At 34.4% G+C, this 21,382-nt stretch overlaps 1 protein-coding gene across 2 annotated transcripts in view; it reads right to left on the bottom strand.

Annotated features, from left to right (window-relative positions):
* Positions 1-990: 990 nt before the first annotated feature.
* Positions 991-21,382, bottom strand: part of LOC140448305 (macrophage mannose receptor 1-like) — a 33,148-nt gene continuing 12,756 nt past the window's right edge. The window contains exons 3-10 of one of the 2 annotated variants that reach the window (XM_072541392.1): positions 20,838-20,946; positions 17,418-17,675; positions 17,227-17,321; positions 16,896-17,001; positions 16,539-16,793; positions 13,000-13,094; positions 8,874-8,982; positions 991-1,352 (exon numbers count right to left, since the gene is read on the bottom strand). In XM_072541392.1, the coding sequence (XP_072397493.1) occupies positions 1,051-1,352; positions 8,874-8,982; positions 13,000-13,094; positions 16,539-16,793; positions 16,896-17,001; positions 17,227-17,321; positions 17,418-17,675; positions 20,838-20,946 (1,329 nt within the window). In that variant the 3' untranslated portion in view covers positions 991-1,050. Of the gene's footprint in view, positions 1,353-3,642; positions 4,021-8,873; positions 8,983-12,999; positions 13,095-16,538; positions 16,794-16,895; positions 17,002-17,226; positions 17,322-17,417; positions 17,676-20,837; positions 20,947-21,382 lie in introns of those variants that run through there. The other variant, XM_072541391.1, reaches the window with a different exon arrangement.

Below are 21,382 nucleotides of genomic sequence, written 5' to 3'. Positions count from 1 at the left end.
TCTGTGTCCTATTTCATTAGGTCCTGCATGGTCTAGGCACGTCTTTAATGTAACTCCAAATCAATTTTCAATGTCTGCAATTTCTTTGTCACTTCTTTATTAATTTTTACATTCATTGCATCACATACTTTACAGGTATCGCTCTTAGGTAACTTAAAGCCTTTATTAAACTCGGAGCAGAATATGCGGCTATATTTATCTTGGGTTACTGTCACAAAGTTATTTTGGTGGAACCCCTCAATAAAATAATCATGGTATGAACTGGAAAATAACAGATCGGAATCTAGGTAGACTTTTGTTGAGTTTTTTTGCTTGCTGTATTGACTTGTGTATTTTGGTAATAAATTAATATGCTGTCTAACATTCTCACAGTGTTCTTCTGGTATTTTCTTCTTGTTGTAATTCCTACCTCTTTTGTCTGACTTTGGCGTAGAAGCACCTGCTTTATTTTGGTCAACCAGTCTTTCAATACGTTTTTTTTAAATGCCGGCAAGAAACTCTTTCTTACAAATTTTAACTTCTTAGACTTTATATTCAACTGAAACATTTAAAAACGGATCTTTGTCACTGTGTTCAGAATCAAACTCAGAAAAGTCTATTTTCCGTTTACATGCAACCTTCTGTTGCAATATAACATGATCGTGACACAACAGGACGAAGAAAACAGCTGAAATTGTCTGTTTAGGACATTAATATGGTTTTAAAGTGTGCGATTTCTACGTTAACTCAATTTTGACGAAATTGTGGCTTGTCCCCTTCTGATTCCAAAGTCTTCAATTATAAAATCATTGCTCTTACATTACAATATTTTAGCTGGCTGTACGTGTCATTTCTAGTTAAAATTTAGACATAGTTAAATGTATTGCGACAATAAACTAAAATTAATTTATATTACGCGAAAGTTAATGTATCTGTTAAAGTTTAGTTATGGGTTTTGGTCTTCATGATGAATTTCTTAGTAATATCAGCAAAACAAACATTTACCTTCAAAACCTTTAATCACAAAGTGCAGGGTATATCTTATATAAGTTAAAAACCAGAACAGAAATATTATTGAAGGTTATCAGAGCGTTCTCTATTAACAAAAACATTCACCACTGGAGCACGGCAACATGATTCTTCATTCTGAGCAGTAACTACTTTCTCGCATACCGGAAACAATTTGGAATCACAATGAGCATTATTCCATAGAGATCCAGTGCCAGATTTGAATACCATGAGGCATCCTTCATTTGATCCTTCATTCTTGGGCGCGCCAACATTCCAGTTTGTGAATACAATGGGATCCCCTTTCAGCCAGAACCATTTATTTTTGTTTTTGTAACCCGATGTCCAGAAGTTCACATTTGAAGCTAAAATAGAATAAAATTTGTGTTATTTCATTAATTTGCTTAATAGCAGAGAGAGAGAGAGAGAACGAGAGAGAGAGAGAGAGAGAGAGAGAGAGAGAGAGAGAGAGAGAGAGAGAGAGAGAGAGAGCAGAACAAATGTAGGGATAATTTTTAATGAGCCTTTCAAAAAATTAACAGTAATCTATTACGATTTATGGGTCAATGGATATAAAAACTCTTATCAACATTTTCAAGAAGAACATACTTTTGCTAAAGTATGCATTTTAGTATTTCTTAACTGCCTAATTTGAGCCGTACTTTTGTGTTTGAGAGTTTTTAGATTAGTATGTCCAGATAAGTAATATTTATACAGGTTTTTATTTCTAACGATAATAATGTTTGTAACATTATTAATATTAAACGACATATGAGTGGCCTTTGCACGCGTTTGTTGCCGTAGGAGCGACTTGATGCGTTTTACCGTTGCACTCGTATGTCGCCGTATAGGCGACATACCATATCTATATAAGGCTCCACGAGCTACATATTGAGGACCCTTAAGCTGGCGGGGACCAATGAGCGGAATCCAATTTAACCTACGTAATATTTTTTCACCCATTTTTCACTAATTTATTACCACCCTAATAATTTTTCCCCACCAAACCACTCTTAAGAGGAGAAATGCTGCTAGCTTACGGTTAAAGCTAGTAGAATTCCAAAAAAAATATTTATGATATACTACAGTGCTCTGCTAGGTTTTTCCAAATTTATTACCATACTATTAATTACTCATCCTTCAACTACTCCTTATAAGAAGTCAATAATTCTGCTGGGTTGATATTTAAGGTGATAAAAAATCTATTTTACAATTTTACTGTACTCTACCTATGACTGAAAGTATAAATTGCTTGCCAGGTTTTTACTGAATTTTATCCACCCTCATAATTTTATAATTTTTGACCCCCTAAGCCACAGTTGATGAGAAATATTCAATAAGCTATGCATTCACGCTAGCTAAATGCAAATTTTTTTGAAAATACAAAAGTGCTCTGTTAAATTTTTACTATATTTTCACCAGCCTACTCATTTTCTTCTCAACTACCCTAATTGAAAACATTCTGAAATGTTACTCTGTGCTAACTAATATTTATTTTTTAAACGTTTAAATATTCAAAATATGAAAATACTTTATTCCAAAAATTATAAATTTCAACTGTTTTCAAAAATTGACTCTGATTCGAGTCGTGAGTAGATGGCGAAGCGAAATCGAATCGTGAGTCCCTTTTATGAATATAAACTAAATGAAATCAAGTTAAGTTTTGGTAATTACAATCGAATTGTTATATTTTCCAGAATAATTACCAGGTAAGAAATATTCAAATTGACGTAATTTTATTTATTATATTATATTAATTATATTAATTATATTAATTATATTAATTATATTAATTATATTAATTATATTAATTATATTAATTATATTAATTATATTAATTATATTAATTACATTATAATAATTACCTAATTGTAAAGGAGGGTCGGGACACATTGGGCACCTATTGTTAAAATATTAAAATATTTGTATATATTAGGTACATCCATAGACCTGAGCGAAGTGTACGCCAATCAAGGAGTGGATGCTGCAGTCTTAATCGGATATTATATTGACACCGCTCTCTTCACTATTATTCAACTTTAGCAATAACTTGCAAATATAGCGCCTTTGTACTGTCCCTGAGTATCTTTTATGCTGAGTACAATAGTTTTTGAGTAATTTTTAATAGTAAAAGCCAGTGTACATTCATCTACGCACGATCATGTCTAGAGTTGATTTTCAACTCTTGAAATGCAAAAACTTGCATTTTTTTTTATACCCGACAAAAAAGTACGACTTTACGCCCCAAAATTAGAGCGCCAAGTGCGGAATTTACGCCCAGTGTGCTAGGTAAAAAATATGAAGATAACAAAAAATAGTAAAAGATTTAAATAAAAGTACAATACAAAACAATTGCTAAAAATACATTTTTAAATTTGTTACTATTGGATTTTAATAGAAAGGTAAAAAATTGTAAAGGTGATAAATGAATTGGAAAAACTTTGTAGCCTACAGTGGTATTTAATAATTACTTTTTTGATTTTAACCTAAGCTACCACGGGTTAGTTGAGATGCAAAAAATTAGTAAAAATCAAGCAGAATCATGTGGTACTTCAAAATATTTGTTTGAATTAAAGGGTAAATATAAGTTTAGTTGTGGGATGCAGGTTTGTATTACGGATCTCTTAGTAATATAAACACAAAAAATAGTTTAGTTCAAACATTTTAATAAGGAAATTACAGAGTATCTTTTAGACAATTTACAGACAAAAACGGATTTTTACTGATATGCATAATCAATGTGATCTCTATCAACAAAAACATTCACAACTGGCACTTTGCAAGAACGTGATGATCCTTCATTCTGAGAAGAAACGACTTTCTCACATAACGGATTTAATTTAGCATCGCAAGGATCGTCGTTCCATAAAGAGCCGATGCCAGATTTAAATATTGTGACACAGTTTTCGTTTGCCCTTGCATTGTTTGGTTCTCCTTTGTTCCAGTTAGTAAATACAAATGGATCTCCTTTCAACCACAACCATTTTTCGTTTTTATTTTTGTAACCGGATGTCCAGAAGGTATTAGCTAGAGCTAAAATAAAATAAAAATCATAATATTTCAGATGCTTCAGATGCAATCTCATATTTGTGCATTTAGAATATTCATCTGGCAGGATTTATTGACTAATTTTAAAGGAGACATAAAAGAACATAATTTAAACAAAAAGAAGCTAGTAAAAATTCACACAAACAAACCACACGGTTGATCTATGTTGTTAAAAGATCATGAAAACTAAACATTTTTTATGTTCTTTATTTTTATATTTGACCACTAGTTCATCATATTCAAGTATTTATTTTTCTCCTCATCATTAACTGCGCTTTTTCCTGGCATTTTTCAGCATCAATTTTATTTTTAGTATTTGCAATTGTTCAAACGGATGTGATAAGGAATGTAATTAATTTTATATATGTTGGCTTTGTATCCTATCTAAGACAATTTTGTTGCAAATTTAATGATGCAAAGTTTCTAGTGCCCTTTTTTCGTCTGTTACTTTATCATCGTTCTGGCTTTATATCCCTGAGTGGGCCCTAGCCTTCACAAGAATTTCTTTCCACTCGTCCCCATCCATCGCTTTTCTCCGCCAAGCACGTATTCCCATATTTCTCATGTCTTCATCGATGTTATCAAGAAACCTTGTTCTGGGTCTCCCTCTTCTTCTTTGACCAATGGGTCTATCAAGGAGCGTTTTTCTAGCTGGGTCATTTTGTTCCATCCGCATTACATACCCGATCAATATCAGATGTCGTATCTTAATATGTTTAACGATATCTGGTTCATATGTACATTCTATAAAGTTCGAAGTTATATCGCCTTCTCCACACTCCATCGTCATTTACTGCTCCATATATTTACCTTTATACTTTTCTTTCGAAACATGCTAACATGTTTTCATTACTTTTTGTTAGAGCACAGGTCTATGAACCATATGTTAGGACTGAGCGTATTATTGTTTTGTAGAGATTTATTTTTGTATTTCTTGATATAATTGTGGATTTAAATAGGAGATTGAGCCCAAAATACTCTGCGGTAGTATTATTTTCAGTGTTATTGCAGTGGCTCTGCAATTGTGGATTTGCTTGAATTGTCGTTTGCCAGACGTAATTGGCTGAAGAGTGTGCGGCTCGAGTCTTCCAAATCTCCCATAATCTACCTTCAGTTCTATTTGCGTTTGGGTGAACGTTATGTTTCATCCTTACAACATAAAACCATCCTAGTACAAACCTCCTCATTGGTAGAGCTGGGAATCCATATTCGTTGGATCAGAAATACGAGCACTTTTTAGAGCGTGTACTTTGATTTGGCGAATAGTAGTTATTGATTGTACAGGGTGTGCCCGATTGGTAGTGTTTGCCATATTCAAGCTCTGGCCGGTCCCTGTGGGATGGTTGATTCCGCGCACCAGTGCAGTTACTATCCAGTCAGGTTTTTAAACTCTTTTAAGGCTGTACACCCTTCCAGATTATTGGAATCCTAGTTGTTAAAATAGCGTGGATCCCAAATTATCTAAGTAGTGATTAAGTTATTTTTTTTACTCATCCAGCTATTTTACTAACCAGTGAACGAGATGGTCATCTACGTCTGTGGTACTAACTTCTCCATGCAGGGCGGTATGTTCACTTAAATACGAAGGCTACGCTGCTGAGGATCTAGACGAGATGACGACAACATCTGCGGAATTGTGAGCAGGCATTCAAGTCCTGGACTAAAGTGCGTGAACACATGTGCCGCGCTCATCCTGATGCGTACAACGGGTAGCTCGAGCAGAAGTACGAGAATCCCGGTAGGCTGGTGAGATTCACCGACAAGGATCTCATCCGGATGGGGCAGGAGGAATTCCGATACGAGGGCCGATTCATCCTTAAGTATTTGATGGAAATATTTCCGGTTAATACTAAGGAACAGATTGGGCGTGCCAGGGCCAAGCCAGAATACAAGGAGTTCCTCGAAAGTCTCAAGGAGGAAGAGCGACGTAGAAATTGGTCTCCGAGTCCCATCGCTGAACCTTCTACCACCGAAATTTTCACAAACTATGTCTCTTCGGAAGAAAAAACCTCGCCGGTGAGAGCACCAGCTCAGGGTGAATCGGATACCCTCTCGTCCCCCGGGCTCAATAACGCGGGTCGGCACGGTGACACCACACTCTCTGCTAATGTGCAGAACTTCAAAGTTGATGAGCCTGTTCCGCTAAGAGACTGTGTGACGATTGCTTCTTACATGAATGATTATTTCAATAGCCAGAACGGATGATCGGAAACATAACAGCAGATATATAGGTATACTCAATACACGAATGCTGAGCGAAATTGGATGCAAGAGGCACAAGATCGAAAGAGATGGAAAATTATGAGGGAGATCTATGTCCAGCAGTGGATAAGGGAAGATTGAATGATGATGAATGCTGAGCGACATCGTGAGAGCATCAGGCCTATTTTAAATGAGTATATCGCCGCAGAGTTTGTTATTGCAAGTGCCGTAAATCGAAAGGAGCAGGCAAAACAACAACATCAGAAAAAATCGAAAGCTTCTAACGCCATGGCTATCAAAAATAGACGATACCAAAGAGCTCAACTATACCGTTTGACCCAAACCCGATACCATACCGATAGATGACAAGCCTCTCTTTGGCAACGATGTACACCCTGACATCAGAGCTGTTGAATGGGAATATCGGACGGTCTTTTCATCAAGATCGCGATGACGATCTTGATGAAAATGACGAACCTGACATGTTGTAATAGAAGCGGAAATCCTCGGGGCCTTACCAACCATGAAGTCTCAAACAGCTGGTTCTGACTTTATTAAGATCAAGGAGCTGCGCAAGGTACCTGTTCAGAAATTGGTTCTAGTCTATAATACCATGCTCCAGTTTGGTGTAACACCTGAGGTATTAAAGGATTGCAGTACCACTTTGATACCAAAGGGTGGCATTCCACTGAAGGTAGGTAATTGGCGTCCGATAACCATATCTTCAGTAATAAATAAGGGTGTTGCATCGCTTGCTAGAGAAGAGGCTTGCGGTGCTGGATTTCCACGAGAACCAGAGAGGCTTTTGGCAGGTTGATGGCGTTCTATTGAACAACTTGACGCTTCAAACGGTAATCAAAGAAGGAAGAAGAGGTCTTTGTCCTTATAATATCATATCCATCGATTTACGAAAAGCTTTGGACGCTGTCTCACAACAATTAATTGAACAGACAATAAATTGCTTCAGGTTAGACGTGACATTTAACCGGTATGTGGTGGACTCGTACTTAAACTGTTGCACGAGGGTCGATGCCGGAATCAAGTCGACATCGAACATCAAGATGTGTAGAGGCGTCAAACAGGGAGATCCCTTGTCGCCATACCTCTTTAACATGTTGGTCGATGAGCTGATATGCAGGCTTGAGGAAGACAAGCCTGGCCTTCCAATTGCAGATGGCAGGAAAATCTCAGTATTGGGTTACGCTGATGATTTAATCCTGCTATCCGAATCGGCCAAAGATGGTACCAGACAGCTTCGGACAGCGAAGAATGAAGTATGAATCTTCGAGAAGAGAAGAATGTCGTACTGGTTGGGGAGAAATTTTATCAAGGCTATCCAACTGCGAGGAAATCTTCTGCCAACAAGAGGCATAAGCAGAAATTCTGGAGAATAATCCAGATTGATTAGGCAACTTAAAAATAACGTTTCAACAAGATAGTGCTCCTGTACACCATTGTGGTGCAGTAACACGTTACCTAGACAAGAAATATCGTGGTAGATGGATTGGACGAAGAGGTAAGATGGAATGGCCAGCTAGGTCACCGGACCTCACACTTATACACTACGCGACAGCACCTGACAATATTGACATTTTGAAACAACGAATTCTTGGAGAATGCAGGGCAATTTTTCCCGGCACATTTGAACAAGTACTGCAAGAGTTAAGAAATAGGATGCATTACTGTAAGAAAGGAGATGGAGCACATTTATAGCGCTTACTATGAGTACTGGTTGTTAAATATTTATTAATTAAATGGACTTCTTACTGCACACGGTATATTAAATAGCCATACAAATACTACTGGAATATACTTGAGGAATCCATCTTTATGATGAGTTCAAATATGACGAAACCATAGCTAATTTTCACTGAAAACATATGGATAAATGGTTTGCTGATAAATCTAAAACTATCTATGGTACTAGACCAGGAATGTTTGTGCAGACATTTAATTATAATAGATTTTACAGCCTAGGTCAACATGCAACTGTATTCCAGGCTGAAATTTTTTCTATTGGGGCCTGCATTGATGAAATCATGGATGAAGACCTCAAAGTAAAGAGAGTCAACATTTATACAGATTGTCAAGCGACTATTTTGACACAAAATCAAAACTAGTGAGAAACTCCAAAGATATCCTCAACAACCTGGCAAAAGAATCTTGAGATAGAGAAAAGAATAAAGAATGAGTGTTGGGTTATTACGAGGAATTAACGAGCAAATTTGTTAACAAAACAAAGCTCGAGAGAAACTTGTATGCTTTTGTATGCTAAAGATGTTACAATAAAGAAGGTTTAGATGTAATCGATAAGGAATCACAAAAAAATAAAGAGCTACTTAAGGGAAAATCCAGAATATTAAAAAAATACCCTCAAATAATTTGATAAAACTGAAAAAAAAACGGGAGATTAAAACGATCGCCGAAATGGTGACTGGACAATGTAATTTAAGAAAACAATTGTACAAACTAGATAAGGTGCATAGGTGTCATTACAATGTGCTAGTTATATGTGATACAAATTTACTGGTTAACTTAGAAATGAACCAGAAGGGATCCTAAAAAAATCCGTTATCCGAAAAAATCCGATAAAAAATATTTTGACCCTTTAATATTTTATAGAATTAGTTACTTACGGCTGGCTTGAATGACAGTATTAACAGCGTCGCTTTTTTCTTTCGACTGGATGCTAACTAACGACATTCCAACTGCCTGGCATGCAGCAATAGCCTCTTGATAAGTAACCTATAAAAAAGTGTATGTATTGTATATTATATTTTTCCGTCGACCGTCCATTTATGATCAATTTTAACACCCTCAAAATCATTGATTAATGACCCCTATTAATGAATGAGTTTCTATTAATGAACGATTTTATTATAGGCAACACAACATACATTGCTTGCATAAATTAATTAAACGCTGTGTGATTGGCAGTGACCTGTAGTGTAGGCAACCAAACATATTTATTTATATTTCCACTAAAAAATTAATTTAAAATGAAGTAGCCGCTGTTAGTACTGTCTGTCATTGTATATCATTAGTTACTTTATTGTTTAAAATTCTGTGTATTTAAAAAATCAAAGGATGGATATTGACGAAGAGTTTAATTTAACTCCACCAGAATTTAACTTCTTCTATCACAGAATTTACAGAGGTCCAAGAAGACTTAAATATAAATTTGTCAAAATGCTATACAGCAGATAATCATTTATCAGTATCTTCCTTTAATTTCAGTAATTGTACCATTTCGAATATTAATGTTTAATACAATAAAATTACCACTAAGAAACATTTGAATAGTCAATGAAAGCTGAAAAGATTGTTGTTTATCGTTAAGTAAATAAATATTTTAACTAATATATCTTTATTTTTGAAAAGTACGGTCGACGGAAAAGTTTTGTAACGAACTCGTGAATTAAAATGGCGATTAACAATCTCGAACATTAACGCGCTCGCTTCGCTCACGCGTTAAAATATCTCTATTGTTAATCGCCCTTATTAATACACTTGTTGGTTAAATAACTATAATTAAATGGTATGAAATTAAATACTATGAAACAGATAAACTGAAATATTTAAAATTGTCAAATTAGAACAATAACAAATTAAAATTCTTTAGCCTGATCTTCATGTAACACACCAGGGGTTAACAATGTGTTAAAAAATCTTTGATTTTACGTTAAAATCTTGTACATATATTTGAAGGTTCTAAAAGATACATAAACGGGTAGTTGATTAAAAATCTGTGAAGACGTAGGTGCAGCTAATTTTGCTTTATTTTTTTAAACAATCTAAAAAAGTGAAGAAAATATTTTAAATCAACGTTTTTACTTTACAATAATTAAATATAAATAAATAATTATATAAAATATTAAATCGAGATGTAAAAAGAGAAGTAGTGAAAAGTAAAAATGAGATGTAGCATCGAAGATGTGCAGAGGTGGATAGGTATATGGGTGAAACAAGAGTTGGGCAAGCGTGGAAGGTAATAAAGTCTCTCCGGAGGGAAGGAAAGGAAAAATCTAACTTACAGTTAATAGATCTAAAATAGTGGATACCCATTATGAGGTCTTACTGACAGAGGATAGATGTAAATTCCAAACATACACAAATCATTGAGATAACAACCGAAGAGTTAAGCGATGCCCTCAAAAGATCGAAAAACGGTAAAGCATCAGAACCTGGAGACCTCTCAATTGAGTTGGTAAAGTATGGACCAAAAATATTACATGAGATGTTGGTTCAACTATTTAACAAATGCTTAAAAGGACAAAATATCCCTGATGATTGGAATGTTGGAAACATCAGCTCAATATTCAAGAAAGGGGATAAACGCAGATGTTTTAATTATAGGCGAATAACTGTTATTAGCTCAGTAAGGAGGTTGTACGGTCGAATAATTAAAGAAAGGATAGAATCAGGATACGAAGACATAGAAGAACAAAATGGATTTCGTACAGGAAGATCTTGCACTGATGGTATATTCGTTCTGCAACAGGTAATCGAAAAACGGAAGACAAGGAATCTATCTACCCACCTATTGTTTGTAGATTTAGAGAAGGCATACAATACGGTACCTTTAAAAAAACTGTTTTAAACATTGACGAAGATTTGTCTCAGTAGATAGTATGTGGATGCTATCGCAAATATATACAAAAATTCAAGAAGTGTCGTTAAAGAAGGAAACTTTATATGTAAGTTATTTCCAATAACAAAGGGGCTTAAACAAGTATGTTGTCTATATATCTCGGATCTATAATATCTAAAGAAGGCACTACCAAAAGAGACATCGAAAACAGAACGCAGCAGGATAAGAAAGCGGTAAACATTTTAAACTCTCTACTATAGTCTAAAGACATTAGACAAGAAACGAAATTAACAATCTATCGAACCTTGGTAGGGCCTATTATGACTTATGGGGCAGAAGTTTGGCAGCTCCCGCAAAAAGATAGAAAAAGAATAGAAGTAGTAGAAATAATGGGTTTTCTAAGGAGAGCGTGTGGTATATCCAAAAAAGATCATATCAAGAATGAAGATATTAGAAGGAGGACAAATAGTGTATACTCCAGTGTAGACAGAATTGAAACGAAACAACTAGTGTGGTATGGTCACGTAAAGCGAATTAATGAAGATAGATGGCCAAAGAAAGCTTTAAATCACATACCACAACAAAGAAGAAGAAGAGGAAGGCCTTCAGTTGCCTGGGAAGAAAATGTACGGCACATAATGAAAGATAGAGCCATCAAAGAAGACGAATGGATGGACAGAAAACGATGGCGGTCGAAATGCGAGAATTGGTAGAGTCTGTAGGAACCTCGCTTGCTCTGCTTTGAGTTAGATGTATCCGGGACATCAGAAAGTGACGGTAAAAGCAAAGTGTTTAACCAGTCCGGCAATGGGTTAGAGTGGATGAAGACCGGCCAGGCCCCACCGAGGTTTTCTTTTAATGGGAAATCGGAGCGTCATTTCGATATACAGGATGTTGAAAATAAGGTTGAGTTTCTCAATATGTTCTTCGATGATGGACTAGTGGACAAAATTGTTCAAGAAACAAATCGTTTTGCTAATCAGTAAAGGCGATCGAGCTTTCACAGAGTTATGCAAGAGAACAAATGGACAACAACGGATAGGGATGAAATGTGAGTATTTTTTGCAATTATATTACTGCAAAGTTTGGTAAATAAACCATGCACTGGTTTATTTTCTCCGTAAGATTATCAAACATAAAAGGTTCCTTAAAATAAAGCATTACCTGCATTTCTCTAATAATGAATCTTTCGACAAACATACCCACCCAAGTCCGAAACTGTATAACATCTGTGAAGTTTATGAATACCTAAATGCTAAAGGTAGACTCGGATTGATTCAATACATTCCAAACAAGAGGGCACGATTTGATTTTAAGGAATATATGCTGTGTGAATCCTCCTCCGGATATATTTGGCATAACATAATTTATACGCAAAAGGATACAAAGTTTGACGAACAGCATAAAGATCTTCCAGCCTTCAACAACTATTGCTATGATGCTAATGAAATCTCTACTGTCAAAAGGTCATTGTTTGACTATAGACAACTTTTACACATCGCCTGAACTAACTGACCTGTTATTATTGCAACTGATTGAGGTTTGCTACAAAGATAGAGAAGTTCTTTCTGTACAGGAGAAAAGTTTATCCAACTAGAGTGTGTGTTGTGTGCAGTAAGACAAGGGATGTATCCGGAAAGTAGTTGAGTCACGAATCAAGTTACTACTGACCTGATTGCGATGTGGAACTTTGTGTGACGCCCTGCTTCAAGACATATCATACGGTAACTAACTTTTAGTTTCTCTTGTTTGTGTTCATTATTATAAAAATATAAATACATATATGCATGTCTTGTTCTTTACGCTACAATGCAACTGTAAGCTTTGCTGAATAAATACTTTTTGATCATCATCCACAGCGTGCCTAAAAACTTTTTTTGTCTAGTTTGCTGGGAATGGCTTTAAAATTAAAAACAAACATACAACGCTCTAGGCAAGGTAGGCAACAAAACCTTTTGCTGGCAGGTTTTATTTATCCAACTAAAAACCCGTCAAGGAGATATCTCGGAATAGTTATGATGCATATCTTCAATAGTTAAAAAGTACAAAACAAAACAAAAATCAACATTGTATAACATTTTTAAATTCTGCAAGGAGTAAAGAAGCAATTGCATTAATAAAAAAATGAGTTTTTTTTTGTAAAATTATTATGTAGGTTTAATTATACTTACAGCAGTAGTCAGTACTTGATAGGATGTGACTGGAGGGGATATTACATCTCTTGAATCCTTTACGTCGCAACTTTCATAATTCCTGTTGTTGGTAGCTACAAACATATATTTAATATTTAATTAGTAGACAGAAAGACCTTTTAATTTTTATATTAAATAACTAATTTATGAAGACTTTAATTCCTTTGCGGATTTTGGTTGATGATGATGGTTTGTGTGGATTCTGGTAATACTTTTCAAAAGTCTTTTTCAAAAGTCACTGCTAAATTTATTTTTAAATAAATCAATTATTCCACACCGTAATACCAACTGTAGCTTTTTCCAATAAAATGAGCGGTTCTAGTTTATGTAAATATATTTATTTATAAATTTACCGTACGATAATATTTTATCAACTAGCCTAAACTAATATCAGCGCAGCTTACATATCAGTCGCCTATTTTCAAAATCCGACAAGTCACATTTTTTTCAAAACCTTATTTATTAGACATAAGAATTTGAAATACATAAACCTACAAGTCCATAATACATTTTTCAAGCAAATCCCGACATATCCGATAATTATAGGCTCCCAAAAATGTACCTTAGATGCAAATACCGACAGGTCCATTTTCGTTTTAAATGCAAAAGCCGACACTTCCAATCCGCCAATAGACGCGTAGTATTTTACTCGCCACCTGATTTTGGTTGACAACGTGTTAGCCAAGCAGATCAGTTTAGTTTATATTTTTAAGTAAGTTGTTTGCAGTGTGTGTAAGAAATTCCTAAAATAATGGATTAATTGGCAACTTTAAATACTGTTGGACAGTTTATTAATGTAAAACAGTGTGATGTGACAAAGGCTCGAAAAAGAGCGAAGGTCGAAACAAGAAGAGAAAAGGCAAAACGTATAAGGTATAACCTATAATATTACAATAAATTAATACATTATTTGTGATGAAATAATTATTTTTAGGTGTCCTGCCAAAACATTACCTGTGTACCCCACTTGCGGCCATAAGGGAAAGCCATATCAACCATTTCAATGTACATCTCATCTGTCCATGAAGGATGTAAGAGACTTTCATTCAGCTTTTTTATCAAAATAAGGATAAAAGGGGACAAGACATGTTCATTTTACGCCACATTGACCCACATATCCCGGTAAGACAAAGGAAACGAACAGCCAACAAAAATAAACCAAAATCTTGTATTTTATCCTACAAATTGAAGAGAAGTGACAGCCTAATTGTTCTTGTATGTCGAACAGCTGTCCAAGTCATTCTGGGAATTAAAAAAAAATAAAATTTTTAACATTATGAAAAACTACAAGAAACATTCGCTTATTCCTACCCAAAGAAGGGGCGGAGATCGAATTGAACAAAAAAACGAAGGTAAAAAATAATCTATAAAAAAATTCATCGAGTCCCTAAAATGTACAGAATCTCATTATTGCCGTTCAAAAACATTCAACAGAATTTATTTGCTTACTGAATTAAGTATCTCAAAATTATGGAGAATATACAACGACAAAATGGCCCACAACAAAGACTTTAAAGTCCAAGAATGTTTCTTTAGAGATTATTTTAACAAAAATTTTAACGTTATCTTTGGAACTCCGAAGACAGATTTGTGTTCAACTTGTTTACAGTACAAATCCAGCATAAAAGACGAGACTAACGAAGCAAAAAAACTTAGCCTGGAATCACAACAACGTCTCCACAAAGTAAGAAGTGATAGACTTCTTCAAGAAGAAAGAGACGACATGGTCACATTTTCATTTGATTGTCAGAAGAATTTGGCGCTACCAAAGTATCCGGATCAGTCGGCTTATTTCAGTATGCATTTTAATTTTTATCACCTATCTGTAGTTTGTGGATCTTCAAAAAGTAAATTAACTCCAGAAAATGTTACGTCATATGTTTGGACGGAGTTGGACCATCATAGAAGTTCAAATGGAATATCGTCGTTCTTGCACCACTTCCTTTCAAATTTTAATTTTGTGGATAATGTACGTGTTCTTCGGCTTATTTGCGATAGGTGTGGAGTACAGAATAAAAATTCCACGGTCATCACCATGCTTGAGCTAAGTGGGGTATTCTTATATTCCCCCTGATCGTGTATTTGGCAAAATTAAAAGAATTTATAAAAAAACACACGGTAATTGTTTCTCCTGATGAATATGTAAAGTTAATCAAAAAGTTTGCAACTCTTTACAGAGCTGGAACTGGTGTTGCAATTAAGGACTGGAAGGCTGAAACTCAAAAAGTAATAAATCAACCAGGCTATTGGCATTTTAAGTTCCACCAGACAAAGAGAGTAATCATTACAAGAGGACAAACAGTACCACTTATAAGGGGTGAGGCATTTTACAAAACTGACTTATGCGCACCCAAAAGCTTATGCAAAAGAGGGGAAAAAGTCTCACAAATTAGTCCAAGAACACTGAAAGCTATGATAGTAATTAAAAAAGATAAGACAAAAAGTATTACTAAGCTATTGGAGAAACACTACGAAAAGGGATGGCAAGATATAGATGAACTGGCCTTTTTCAAAGAAGAATTCCACGAAGGTATAGAGGAGGGACAAGGCATTGAGGCAAACGAAGAGGAAGATAATTGCGAAGCAGAAACAGTTAGCTTTGCAATATAAAATAGTCGATAAATGTTGTCTTGCGTTGCTGAGTAATTAAACTTATTTTTCTAATAGGTTTCGATTTTTTTTTCTTTTAAAATATTAAATTCATTTGCAAACTCCGACATGTCCAAAATATATCATACAATTACCTGTTTCTGGGGGTAAAGTGTTTTTTATGTATTATTATCAAAAACCTCAATTTTCTCAAAAAGTCGCTGCTTAATTTAATAGGATATAGATTTTACAAGTTTTTCTTCATTATCTCAAATCTCATTCACCTAGACTTGTCGGATTTTGAATCTAGGCAACTGATATACAAGTTATTACTTATTTGAATATTCTGGAATAGTCTACCTCTTTTTTCGCTTGTATCAGCGCCTCGATCTGTCCGCCGGCGCCAGTCGATAGATAAATGAACATTCTCGAACACAGATCATTGTCTCGAGATGTCACCGTTATATGCAGTACGTCGAAATGTTCGTTACAAAGGGACCAAAGAAATAGAAAATGGTGGAAGAAGAAACTTTGAACCATACAAAATTTACCAGGATCTAGATATCGTAACCTTAATTAAAATTGAACTGCTGCGTTGAATGAGACATTTGAAAAGAATGAAAGAAGGCGAAATACCAAACAAAAGAAGCAAACAAGTGTTAGTAAAAAATAAGAGGAAAAGGGGGAAGACCGAAGCTAAGATACATCGAACACACAGAAAAGGATATCAGAATGTAGTTGCTTTTCAATACACCCAGATGACAGTATATTCTATAATTGTTTTCACGCAATATTTTTTAATTTAATGACCAAAACAATTAAAATTACTTTAGTATAAATGTATGTGGATAAAGAATATTCCAGATCAAAATATGATAGCGTATATAAAGAAGTCGAAAAAGCTAGTCAATAATAAAAATGTGTATTACCTACTGCAGTAGGACATCTTGTAATTTTGTCAGAGGGTGATTGACAAATAAAAGGTTGAACAACTTCACATCCCAAACTGGACCACTTCATGCCAAGGTCCTTATTAACTACAAATTGGATACATCTACTGTTAATGTTGTCTGGTTGAGCATTCCCCCATTTAGTAAATGTAACCTTTTTGCCTGACGGGAACCATATCCAGTCTATACCGTTTATTAAGTTGGTTCCACCTGACCAAAACCTGAGACCCATATCTAAAAAATTTATTGAATATATTTAGTATTAATTTTATGAATTAGTTTGTTTAATTAATTTTGATATAACTGCAAACAATTAATAAAAAATCATATACTTACTTATATTTCTCAACCATCTGTATAGCGAAGTGTTTTCTGCATCAGATTCAACAGACACCAGCTCCATATTAATCATTCTACAGAATCTATCAGCGTCAAGGAAAGACTAGAAAAATAAAAAAAGGCTTTTTTTTTCTTCACTTCGGAAATCGTTTTTAAAATAATTTCAAAAAATACTTTCTCAAAAAGAACGATTTTGAAGTTGAAATTGAAACGTCAATAAACTTATTTTAACCTTTAATTGTGGCTTATTCCCATTTAAATAGCAATTACTTTAAAATGCCACAAGAAAATAGCTTCAGAACAATATAAACTTAATGTGATATCTTACCAGCGGTTGAGTGTTTACGTAGTAGCTTTTTTTATTGTAGTGGAACAATGGGAAGTTTGGAGAAACTGCAGGATCTGCAAACACGTTGGCCCAATCTGAAAAGTCCAAGTAAGATATTTTTATAGTCTAATTGTATAAATATTTATATTTAATAAACATTAATCTACATTATTTTATTGTACACAACTTACTTTCACTACCAGCAGTCTGACTGGAAGCAGCGGGTTCTATAGATTCACATATAAAGTTGTAAAGGCCATTACAGTCTATGTTCATCCATAGAAAATCCTTTCCTTTAATTAGTTGACCCAAAAGACATCTGTAAGCTGAAGCAGTAGGTTGCCCAATGTTCCAGTTTGCGTAGGTTATTGGTTGGGCACTAGACATCCACATCCATGATACTTTGTCTACCAAGTTTGTTCCAGAAGTCCAGAAGTTAATTTCGCTGTCTAAAAGGGCATCAGTTATTACAGTATACATAAAATTTAAGATTTTGATAATTTCAGAATATTTAATGAGGTCAAATAAAAAAATTTAAAAAAAAATAAATTAAGACTGCCTGGGGTGATTGGGTGGAGGATTGAGTAGATCTGCGGTTACCACAGCCGGTCCCAAGCCCGGATAAAATGTGGAGGGTGATTGGCAAGGTTAGCAACTTACCGATCGTAAAAACAAATACTGCTCAAAGAAGCAATCTACAGCCCCGGAACCCGGAACAAGAAATAAGGACAAACGAAAAACATCCAAAACCCAGATAAGAATTACTACTTGGGATATCAGATTACGCAACTCAAGGTACCAAGAAATAACCCAAATGCTGAAAGAGAAAGAAATAGACATTTATGCTCTCCAGAAAACAAAGAAGAAAGGAAAAGGTCAATCAAAATTAGGTGAATACATACTAATCTACAGTGGAGTAGGAAAAGAAAACAGGGCAAAAAAGGTGTAACACCAGAGGTGACGACAACCGAAGAAATAAATATTGAGGAGAAAGAGGTAAAGGAAGCATTAAGGAAATTAAAAAATAGAAAATCATTAGGAAAGGGCAGAATATCAAAAGAACTCCTAAAGTACGGAGAACCAGATCTGACCAAACAACTATTAAAACTAATCCAAAAAAATAATAAAATAAAACAGAATTCCTCAAGAATGGAGATCAGCATCCTAATACCTATTAAGGAGAAATTAACACTAAAATTAACAACCAAAGTGATAACAAATAAATTGAATAAAATTATAACACTAGCAGAGAACAACAAGGTTTTAGATCGGGAACATCATGCAGCGACGCTACATTTATAATAAGACAAGTGCAAGAGGAATCACTAGAATACAACAAACCGGCATATCTGTTTCGTGAACCTTACAAAGGCATTTGACCAGCTCAAACTAAAAGACGTTATCCACTTACTGTATGCAAGAGAGATACCTCTGGGAATAATCAAATTGATCGAAAATATCTACCAAAACAACACAATAAAAGTAAAAGTAGACGAAGATCTAGCCAACCCCATTGGAGCTGGCAATAGGATAAAACAGGGAGATTCCCTGAGCCCTTTATTGTTTAACCCCATTATAAACGAAATAATAAAAAAAGTAAGAACTAAAAAAGGATACCAAATGGAGAAAAACAACTTAAAATAATCTGCTATGCAGATGACGCAATACTACTCTCTCAAATGTATGCTGCACTGACAGAGAAAGTGAGGGATGGGTCCTTGATTAATGCTTTTTGCTGAGGATATCGTATTAGTACGGTAAAGAAAGGATATGTTGAAGGAGAAGTTGGAGGGTTATATAGAAGGGCTATTAAGGAGGAAAAACTTAATATGAGTAGCTCTAAGACGAAGTAGGGGAAAGTGCCCAATAGTGGGACAATTTTATTTTTATTCACAAAATTTTATCAATTATTTATCTATAATAGACCTAAGCCTTATGTAATATTTAACACTAGTTTAAACTCCTGATAATTCAGCAAATTAACAACATATTTATTTTGCATAAGCCAAAAAATGACGTTTTCTAAACAGTCAACTTTGTCTCACTGTCGGACACCCTTGTCAAAGACTGAAAGTGTCCAAGAGTGAGAGTCAGTATTACTTTAAGTCACATAGGCAGAAAATTAACACTGTTAAAACAGATATTACTATATAAACGTTTGGTTGAGGTAAAATGGCCTTAATATTTGGGTTTGGGACCAAGAAAACATCAGGAACCTGTGTGTACAGAAACTTCTCTTGATTAATAAGTTTGCGAAGAAAACTTATTTAGAGGACACAACTAGAAGCAAGTGGTGAAAAATAGAAAACACTGGATTGATTTGGGGGAAGCCTATGTCCAAAGTTGAATTACTTAAGGCTCAAGAAGAAGAATAAGAATAAGAAGGAAACTTGTTTCTGTTTCCTGCAGACATTCCTTTACATCTTTACCTACGTAGCAAATATCGGATCCTTTTGTTTTAAATTGAACTAAGACAAAGTCATTGCTCTCTGGTGGTCTATCTTATGTACGTAAAAGCAATTGTACACGGCCATCTTACTCCAATTCGTCTGAGATATCTGGGTAGTCATTATCGGAGACTTCTAAACTAGACTGATCCTCTGAAGTTTCGTTTTGGTATTGTGATTTGCTTTGTTTTTTTTTCTTTTTCTCTTTACTGGCTTTACAAATTTTTCTAATAGTTCTTTTCTTCTGTTTTTCCAATTTCTTGTCTTTTTAAAAATTATTTTTCAATCTCCATTTTTTCGGGCATATTAGTCGCTTTCATGCACTTTCCAGTTTTTCTTCGTCTTTTTGTTGTCTGGTCACTTACTTTCTTGGTATATCCTCGAAATATTCCTGGAGACACAAAAGTGGCTGATTCGTGTTGGCTAACACAGCTTGTTAATGGGATCTCCGATACATCTGTCTTAGACTTAGTTTCTTTTATCTGTAATGGGACTTCTGGAATTTCAACGGTCGCAATAGTTTTAATTAAATGTGCATTCCTGGGATTTGGGGTTATTCCTAGATTCTCCTGATTATTTTCGTCATTAGTAATGTTAAGATGAACAGGGTTATATGTCACTTTGCTGCTTAAATAATCATCTTTAGCAAAAACATTGCAGTCAAATGGCATAATACCAGTCTTTTTAAATGCATTGGCAATTGTGGCTGTAGTCATTACTTTTTTATGGGCTTGCCCAACACATGCAGCAACTTCATAAATGTTAAAGGAGTTGCCAGGATTAGGAAGCACCTCTACAATTCCATAGTTGAATTTTTTAAATGGTCCAAAAATACCAATATCTAACGGCTGTAGATAGAAAAGGAACAAGTTATAGAAGAAATATTTAAGATTTTAGTTTAATTATAGATTTTTTAATGGAAATAAAATAAAAAAACTACATTTTCCTTACTTAATTGTCAATAGTAAAATAACATCAAAATCTTTACAGCAAACAAATAGTTTTCTTGCTATATTATGTATATGTTAGGTAAAAAACTATTTAACTACCTGGATAATTTAAAGTTAAATAATTTAAAGATAAAAACTAGTTTTTTTTTAGATAAGAATTTCAATATTTACTGAGATACAAAGCGTAAAAGCTGTACGTGCCTTAACTACTTACTTGCTGAAGAAGTTGTGGTATACAAATAATTGTTTACTTCCTTCGACGGTATTGTTACCAATCTCATGTTAATATTTTTACAAATTTGGTCCGCATGAAAAAAGTTGGCCTGTAAAAAATTATATGATGCATAAAATTAGTACAAATTGGTTATTATAATATTTTTATTTCTAATCATAAAGGTCTTAATAATAACAATTTCATATAAAAATGATGCGACAAAGTTCATAATCGATTATCATTCTCCCCATCTCTAGTCGAAGTAAATAAACGTTTTAAAATCGCTCCGTAATTTCAACACTTTAAACGCAAATAAGTACCTAGTTGGTGTGTGACTAAACATATAGAAAAAAGTGTAGAACATAAATATAAATGTAAAACAACTGTAAGTACTAAAAATATATTATTAATAACCTATTATAAACGAACTCGGATACCAAGAATAAAAACAAGTCAGCAACAGATAACAAAAATAATAGAAAATGTAGAGTTGGGCGTAGTGTCCTCGAGGAGTTCTAAAGTAACTTTTCGTATTTATATCAGAT

Source organism: Diabrotica undecimpunctata, chromosome 8, assembly GCF_040954645.1.
Source record: "Diabrotica undecimpunctata isolate CICGRU chromosome 8, icDiaUnde3, whole genome shotgun sequence".
NCBI classification, from domain to species: Eukaryota; Metazoa; Arthropoda; class Insecta; order Coleoptera; family Chrysomelidae; genus Diabrotica; species Diabrotica undecimpunctata.
Note: the sequence above shows the minus strand (reverse complement) of the source record. Positions and strands in the feature narration are given on the sequence as shown.